This window comes from Acipenser ruthenus, chromosome 23, assembly GCF_902713425.1.
Source record: "Acipenser ruthenus chromosome 23, fAciRut3.2 maternal haplotype, whole genome shotgun sequence".
Lineage (NCBI taxonomy): Eukaryota > Metazoa > Chordata > Actinopteri > Acipenseriformes > Acipenseridae > Acipenser > Acipenser ruthenus.
In genome coordinates, this window is record NC_081211.1 from 8308652 (window position 1) to 8317792 (window position 9141).

Below are 9141 nucleotides of genomic sequence, written 5' to 3' on the forward strand. Positions count from 1 at the left end.
ACCCATAATCAGAAACGCTCCAGCTAGCGCCCTCGTCCGCTCGTTCAGGGACTGTGTGCTGCTGAAGGGACTAGTCCATACGTTAGTCAACTACATAATCAAGAACTTGAGACAGGAGTCACAGAAAAGAGGTCTGCATTCAAGGACAGGTTTAATAAATGATTAGCTTCACATCTCTGTTACAAAGCAGACAGCACTAAGATACAGCCTTAGTTACATTATCGGATTCCATGACAGCGCGGCCGGCAGCAGCAGTAAAACCGGCGCTAGAGAGAGGAGAGCGACGCCCTCTGTGACGACGCAGCTCTCGTATCTGGTGAAGTCCACCTCGCGGATCGCACACACGTGTTTTGTGCGACAGGCCGAGTCGCAGCGCGAGAGGTCGTAGTTCACAGAGTTGAAGCGGTAATATCGCTGCAGGGCACAGTCATCCGTCTCGATCTGTCGCAGCACCCCGTGCATGGAGCGTGCCGAGGCGTCGGGCACGCGGAAGGATTCGGTGAGCCGGTACTCCTTTTCCCAGCGCGGACCCACCAGGTTGGCGTGAGTCAGGTTCAGGTAGTAGGTCACCATGTCCTGGAAATGGGGAAACGAATGGGGGGGAGGTGAAATTCCCTTCTTAAGCATTTTAAGACAGTTGACAAAATGTATCCAAAATAATCATTTGATGCTTGACTGTATTTAGACATTTCCCAGGTCTGAATGCGAGTTTAACGTACTGGATCACACACAGTCTTGCACTTTCATATAAACCAGGTTGGAATCAGTAGAACACTGTATTTGCTTGCACAGAGCTGCAGGGTGCCAGGACTGTACCTTCACGAGCAAGGTGGTGCGGTCGTACTCGAAGACTCGGATGCCAGGGTTGTTGGCCCCGTTCTCCACTCCCGGGAGTGTAGTTTTCCAGGGGGTTATTCCAGGCGCCAGGAACATTGTGCTGATCGGAGACCCTAAACACAGAGAGAGATCAAACGTGAAGTGCTTTCCCTGCATTAGAAATATATATGGAATTGTTCTGTAAAAAGAGTGTGGCCCACCAGAGCTGTCGTAGAACATGTGGAAGCTGTCTGTGTGCTGATGTCCGAAGAACTGCCCTGCGATGACGGGGTGGTGCTTCCGGATGATCTCAATGTAGCGCTCGTTGAAGTGCTGAGTGAACCAGGACGTGTGACGCTTCTTCTCAAAGAATCCAGGAGGAACGTGTCCGATGATGTAAACCTGTTCAGCAGCCAAGACTTTATCAAGGGGCCTAATAATCACATGCTCCGCTTCCCTTGAGAAAGGGAGGCTGTTAATGGCCAAATCAGTACAGCTGATCCTGGGGTATATTTGAAAGTGATTGTAGTTAACAAAATATTTCCATACATCTAACCCATTTTGTTCTTCCATAGCTCTCAAATGTGTCTTTTTTTCATAAGTAATACAGAGCCTTCAAGGTAGAACAAATAGGCAGCGCACTTTCTCACCCACGTATCATTCATTCCAATTCTTGTTTCTTTTTTATCACATCCTTGTAACTTATTTTTAACAAGCCAGAGCTCAGCAATACATGTGTTTCTAAAGCCCACTGGAAGCAGCCTCTCTGGTGAATTCCACACAAGGGCGTTAGGCAGCATCAATGTGAGACTCGTCTTATCCAGACAGCCGGGACGCTGGGGTGTGCCGCTACTCGTATTGTCTGAGTAATTACCTTTAAGAAGTATTTGTCATTTAATAAATCCATTCATTAATGTGTTTATTTCAAAGCAAGAAAAGTTGGCCTTCCGTCGTCTTTACAACTGAGTACCAAGCAACGGCAATTAACTTCTGTGCTGAGTGGTTTAAAAGCCAACTGGAAGTGAATTTCCTCTCATCCTGGGTGCTGATGTTTTTACGGCTGTACCGAGGCTGCAAAACTGACAATGAGACTATGCAGCAAAACTAGCAAGTGCAACTGATTGGTCATGTAAATGTGACCCTTCCTTAACCCTAACTCAAGAGTGACCGCTGTGGAAACTGGGATACGCATTTCTTTAATCGCGGTTACATCTTGCCCAGGACTACAATCCCACAATTCACTGCAGAGACGAGGCACTTCTAAAGGGAGTGAAATAAATGATTTCATATCAAAAGTAAGAAAGGGAAGACAAAGATATAAATTACTTTGTTATTTTGATCACGACAGGTTCTATATTAAATAACACTCAGATTGTTGTTGATTGAATCTCGATAATTGTACAAACAAGGGAAAGTAATAGCTAACACCTTCCGATTTCTTAAAGGTGATTACTCTGAGAATGCGAGTATGGGCACAGCATTCCCTCACACAGGAAGAACTGTTAGCTGGTCATCACCTTCTCCTTGCTTGCCGCTGCACTGGTCAGCTCCTGCTCCAGCCACTTGAACTGGTCAGCGGGGTCCGGGAGGTCCATGGTCAGCTTGTTCTGGTTGTAGTAGAGGTTTGTGTTCAGAACAATCATGCGCTGGCCAGACTTGTTCAGCAGCCTCTCAGTGTAGTACGCACCTGACAGGAAAGAGGCTTGATTTTTAACCTTTTCAGAACCCTCTGCATTGTATTGTGTCTACCAATAGACCTGGGCATGCCTTAGATTTCAGACAGTAGCACTGTGGAGCAAACTTTGCACAGGCGCTTTGTAAAGCCCACTGTCTTCCCCATGTAGTGTGACAGATAGAAAAAGTTGTACAAGTGTACACATTTTGCACAGTATTTAAGCAACAGAAATGATTTTAACTCTGATCTAAAGGAAGGTAAGGGGGTTCCCATCCCTCCTCTCCTCTCCTCTCCGGTACCTTTTCTGAATGTGACTACGGAGCTGCTGTCCAGCCAGCGACCCCACAGCTCTGCAGTCCTGAGGTATCCAGAGTTCTCTTCAGCGGGTAGCTGGCTCTTGGGATGAAAGTCGTGGTTACCCATCGCAGAGTACACTTTGGTGTCTGGAACACAGAAAAAGGCAGTCATTTCGAATCTCGAGTTGTGTTTCCACTGTCCTGCTCTTGAAAGCGTTCTCCGTGAGCACTGTACTGCTCTCCTCCCTCTAATGGAGTTTGGGATTTCTTTTATTTACTCGCATCCCAATGCATTCTTTTTACCTGTCGGTGTCTTGCAGGACTGCAAGAACCAGGATGCATAGCAATGTGAAATAAAACTGAACTGGAGCTGATAGTGGTCCCCTCTCTGACTACCTTTTGACCCAAAAGGAGTAAATACACAGTCTGGTTAGTCCAGTAAAACAGTTTGAAGGGTGACCGGGAGGATTAGGGTATTCATAAAGCATCACTGGATTTTATGATTGAATCAGACCCCAGGCTTGTCGTCTGCCCCCTGAAAAACACGACAACAGGCACAGTAAAAGAAGCTTTCTTGCTCAATTAAAACAGGCTTACTCACTACAATAAAGAAGAGCCATAAAGATAACAAAGCTATGTTCAAAACTGGAATCAGTTAGAACTGGTTTAAAAGTGCAGCAGTGTGGAGTAGTGGTTAGGGCTCTGGACTCTTGACCGGAGGGTTGCAGGTTCAATCCCCGGTGGGGGACGCTGCTGTACCCTTGAGCAAGGTACTTTACCTAGATTGCTCCAGTAAAAACCCAACTGTATAAATGGGTAATTGAATGTAAAAATAATGTAATTGTATGTAAAAATAATGTGATATCTTGTAACAATTGTAAGTCGCCCTGGATAAGGGCGTCTGCTAAGAAATAAATAATAATAAAAGCTTCGTGTAGGGTAATAAAAATAGTTTAGAGAAATAAAAATGAGTTTGCTATTATTAGTCAGGGATGTTAGCAGTATGTGATTGGTGAATGTTAATAAAGGATTGCTTGTTTCCAGTGTAATTAGAACTGTAAAGTAGAAATTCTGTGTGATCTTCAGTGCCGTTGAGGATCACCAAGTACTTTGAGTTTCACTGTACTGTGATGCTGTTAGACTTCTGCCTTCTCTATGCACAGTAACAGAAAGACACCCTAACGGGCATGAAAGAAAGTTGAACTGTCATGATGATTGGTTTAGGGTACGCAGACTGCGTGCTTGCCTATGCTTGGCGGCGGACCTACCCACCCCTCCCTGTTTTACCTGGAAACACCTCCTGCAGGATGTGAGTGAGGTTAGCAATGATCTGCAACACTGCCTCCTCTCCCAGCTGCTCGTTAGGCACATGTGGAGTGTCATCACTACAACAAACACACACATTGGGGACAGAGTAAGAATGGGAAGCAAAGCACTTTACAACTAGAACCCCCTTCTCCCTATGACCTGCCTGTATTCTGAGCTGCTACCACCATAGCAGAGCCCACATGTATGCTTTGTACTGCACAGCATCTGGGTCACAGCAGATGATCTACCTAAATGCAAACAGATAAGGATGGGGTGCCCCAGTCGCTTACTTTGTAAAGACATACGGCATGGAGCATGGGTGCAATTGGGAGCTTAGTCACATTCAGTTGTTCATCTTGGCTGGGATCTCTGTGCTCTTACAGGGTTGGGTTCTTCTCACCACGCCACAGTAACCTCTACTGGTCAGGCTCCAGTAGAGCTCATCAAATTGCAATGAAACATCACATGCACTTTAGAACCTGACCAAGTTCTCCATGAGCTCTGGTCTCTTATTAGTCTGGACACTGAAGCATGTTTTGAAGCAGTGTTTTTAAAACAACTTTAAAATTGCAGTGGTTTCAAATGTATCAAGAAGCCACTCAATAGGGGAACGCCCCTCTTGTCCCGCCGGCGGAACACGGAACTGCACGTAAATATTATATTTCATAACGCATTTTTAATATTATTACAAAAGCAAAAGAGAAAAAAGCTGACTCGATATCAAAATCGTTGTTTTCCTACCGTCAAACAGCGAAGGAATTTTTCGAATCCGTCATTTCACCGCTGAGATATCCCATTCACAATGTGTCTAGTACCCCCATGCATTCAAAACAAAAGCAATCGACTAGCTTGCGTTTTGCTGCTGTGGTCTTACAACCTTCATGACGATGGAATCTCCCTGATCACGTTGTAGGGGAGGTCACAAGCGTTCCATTCATGCCTTTACTGTGTTTGTAACCCAATACATCACAGAGTAATTGATGTGCAAACAAACACACCCACCTCTTGAATGAGATAAGGGAAAAAAAAAAAAAAAAAAAAAAAAAAAACCTTTCAAAGGCAAATGCATGTAGCTATGGCTAGCCTGTGAGGTGCCAGAAGATAACATCCCTTTTAGAACTTAGTATATCAATTGACATAAAGATTTACACAATGTTTATTTTTGGAGAGGTTTGGGGACCCTTGGGCTTAGCTTTGTAAAAACTCCTGTAGAATTTGATCCCTTTGTTCAAACAGTTCCAAATTTTTACCCAGTATATTAGACATGTTGGTGAAGCACTGGAAAAAAATCTGGCTCTTTTCATATGCTACAAGTTGAAAAAATGACTATAGAACATAAAAAAATGAAAAGCGTTTGTTGTTTTTTTATGTGTTTTTTCTGGATATCTCCTTCCAGTGTGGTACTGAGTAAGACTTTTATCACACCTGAGGTTTTAGTCTTGATGCCCAAGGGGTTACCTTGAATTCAAGCCCTGAACCATGCCTGTGCTGTCTATACTTTGGAAGATATAGTGATTTATTTAAGGGCACAGCCCCCCAGGCGGAAATTGTCTGTGAGGGGCTGGGGTTTTGAGAGGTTAACCCCTTCTAGAAGGTTACCATAGTTAAAGCATAGCTAAGTGTAACGCATGCACAGTGAAAGCCCGTACCCAGTCCACAGGATGAAGTCCGGGTCGGGCAGGATGTGTCTCATGGTGTAGATGGAGGAGTTGATCAGATCCCAGGGGGAGTCGCACAGGTAATCACCCCAGCGACCGGCATTGTGAACAGCCTGAGAGCCGCTGGACGGGCAGACAGACTTGGGGTCACTGGACATCTTGTACTGCGGGTCCCAGTGAAGGTCAGTGATGTGCCAGAAGTGGCCTGCAAGACAAGAAAGCAGTTTCATAATGAATGTATCCAATTATCACTCCTCCAGACACATCCAACACCTTGTAGAGTCTGTGTCACGTTTTCTCAAGGCTTGGCCCAATTCAATGCTCAGTACAAGTCTTATTAAAGTGGCCTCACTTATTAAAGTTTACTAAGGTAAATTTGCACTGTATTTCATCCATGATTTAATATACTTTACCATACCTCTCTTGCCTATGCTTTACCATGCATTCACTGTGCTTTATGCTATGTTTTTACTGTGGGGAACTTTTATAAGGGCAGACAGTGCTCATTTTCCTAATGCTGAATTTCTGACCTGTGTAGTATCCTGTTGTGTGTATTGTCTATAATCCTCAGTTCCTGCTTCGATAATTAGTAACCAAGTTTACTGATCAGTGTCTTTTGTGACTTGAGGTGATTAGTTAGTGATCCTGGTAAATAATGATCAAAGAGCAAACGATAATAGAGAGTGACAGAGATCACAGAACGGGATAATGAACAGAGAAGACATGAAACATTAGGAAAGTGTATCTTCAGATAAAATAATACAATCACTTACAGAAAGGAGAACGCTGACACAACACAGAAATGGACTCACCTGACAAGGCCTGGGCTCCACAGCTGCTGAGCAGAAGGCACAGGGCAATAGGTGATGTGAGAGACATTGGGGTCCTGAAACGCAGTATTATACACCAGACTGCACACTGGGGCCACAGCTGAGTTCTGAGAAGACGGAAATGCACCTCTGACCAATGTTCTCCCCAACGAGAGTTATAAATGAAGGTGTGGCATACTCCCTGGTATGATAGGAGATAAGGGAAGTTCATCGTCAAAGCTTTAAAACCATTGCACAACAAAAAGCCGGAATATATGTACTACTTCACCAGAGATAAACACATACACCTCTGTAAAGCCAAGTTAATTAAGTGGAGATAGACTCTTAGGACAGAGGGAAAGAGACACTTCTTCACACAGAGAGAGAGAGGTGAGGCTATGGAATGGGTTACCTAGTCATATTGTTGAGGCAGAATCACTGGGATCCTTCATCTTTTTGTATACAGATGTTATAACAGTCACAATGTTTTCAAACTTTCAGGGAAAGACCCTTTGGGTCAAAATTCCAATGCATTCAAATAGGAGATTTTGACAACTTTCAAAAATCAACTACTTGTTTTTTTCTGATATAAAAATGTCTTCAAACCGAGCATATTGAACATACAGAGGCTAACAATGAAAATAGTCAAATAAAAAAGGGGAGGGGTCACCAGGCTCGATGGCCAACTAACATACCTGTCAACACTGAGTTTTCAAAATAAGGGAGCTTTTATAACCTGAAATCTTAGTGCCTGAATTGAAGTGAATACCTACATGAGACAAAGGCACACAGCTACTCCACTTTATTACTTGGTAAAATGATAGACTGTGATACGGTGCTCCTTGTAATTGCTTTTAAAAAGGAACAATATCAGACAGAAAAACAACCATGGCATGCTTCACAATCCAACTCTCTCTTGGCCCCTGTTCTTATTATATTGTAGGTGGCTGTTGATTTTGCATGACAGCAAAGCATACACAGCTGGCGTTGTTACTTTCATCACAACAAACCTAGAGGCTGAGTTTGGTACTGCACATCAAAGGACGAGCTGCGGCACCTACTTTGTAACAAGGCTATTCATCACACTGCACATATGTGGCGGGTCAATAATACCACTGTCAGTAATGTCAACATGTTTAAATGAACACACTATTGCTGTATATAAACACATGTTATCAATCAATCTGAATTTCTAAAGCAATGTTGATGCTGATAGAAACGCTTTCACTATGTGTGTGACTTTTAGACTTCCCTGCAGAATGCTTTGCAATGCGTGAGTCTGGGAACATGTCTACATATTTGCTGAACTAGTCACAAGCTGTAAAGGTCTCTGCATACCGTGTGTTTACTTTCTTGAACCCCGTTAGTCCTTAGGCAGCGACAGATGTTATTGAAGCGCTGGTTTTAGGAGTGATGTGAAGTTGGTTATCTATTGCCGAGTGCCGATTGCTTCTTCTTTTTAGGGTATGTTGGCACATGCCATCTAAATGGAGATCATGAGCGCCCTCTATCTTTCTATATGTATATTTATTTCTTCTCCATATATTTTCTCCCGTTTCTTATGCTTTTTAGAAATTTGACTATACATTTCTCTTTCGCCATTTGTTTTCTCTCCCTTCTCCCTTCAAAACGTACTAACCCACAATTTAATTTCCTAAAATACCCGAGTGACTTGGAATCCAGGCCATCAGAATAGTTTTATCATTTTTATAATTAGTATGCAATGTCTGAATAATGTCATATATAATATCTATCATATCTCCTGTTTCCGATTCTCATGCCTGTATCGAGCTTAGAGAATCTGTAAAAATCACAATGTCCATTTCTTTATATTCCTTTATTTTGTCTATGGCCAGAAGTATTACCATCAACTCTTCAGTACATATTGGTAAATTTTTTGATAATCTTCCCTTTTACAAATTTCAAATTTGTGTATATAGTCAGCATATCCTGTTTTCCCACATTTAGTGATTGCCGATATATGCATCATACACGTGGGAGGGGTCATACGCAAAAAACAATCTATCATGTAATAATAGAGGTATCCCCTCAACTGAACACCGCACGACTAGCATGACAGTAAACACAGACACAATGAAGCGTTCTTAGCTTTGCAAACCGGTAAGTTAGTGATCAGCAGATGTATCAGCCGCACGAAGAGCACAGCGTGTGGTTTTCACTAAATCTGCTGTGCAAAATAAATTATATATTTTTTTCTATGTGTAAATATCAGGATGTCTTCCTATGCATCGGGATGCAGGACATTTGCTAGGAAATCGTGACTGTCCAGACCATATAGGGACTGTTGGCATGTATGTAGATCAGACCCGTTTAAGAACAGTAGTTTTAGCCACCTCAAGAAAGTATTAGCCATCCGAGGAAAGTGACTAATTATACATTACAAAGTGTTTTTTGTTATTTATAAAACACTTTACAGATAACACATATATTAAGCTGATATTTTTAACATGGGCTTCAATATGGCAACCTTCTAAAATATCTACAAAAAATAAATAAACACAAAAAATAAAGCCTACACCTTTGAATGGGTTACATTTATACTGTATTTCTAGTTCCCT

The 9141-nt window shown here is 42.7% G+C and overlaps 1 protein-coding gene across 2 annotated transcripts; it reads right to left on the reverse strand.

Annotated features, from left to right (window-relative positions):
• Nucleotides 1-137: 137 nt before the first annotated feature.
• On the reverse strand, nucleotides 138-8024 carry LOC131699734 (acid sphingomyelinase-like phosphodiesterase 3b). Of its 2 annotated transcripts, XM_058997696.1 has the most exons (9): nucleotides 7901-8024; nucleotides 6566-6764; nucleotides 5745-5958; nucleotides 4075-4172; nucleotides 2791-2934; nucleotides 2334-2503; nucleotides 1038-1218; nucleotides 817-950; nucleotides 138-576 (listed from the first exon to the last, which is right to left on the reverse strand). In XM_058997696.1, the coding sequence occupies exons 2-9, from the start codon at nucleotides 6630-6632 to the stop codon at nucleotides 214-216; spliced, it is 1371 nt and encodes a 456-aa protein (XP_058853679.1). In that variant the 5' UTR covers nucleotides 6633-6764; nucleotides 7901-8024; the 3' UTR covers nucleotides 138-213. The 2 variants fall into 2 exon arrangements, with proteins under 2 accessions (XP_058853679.1, XP_058853678.1); XM_058997695.1 differs by having other exon boundaries at nucleotides 817-1218.
• Nucleotides 8025-9141: the final 1117 nt, after the last annotated feature.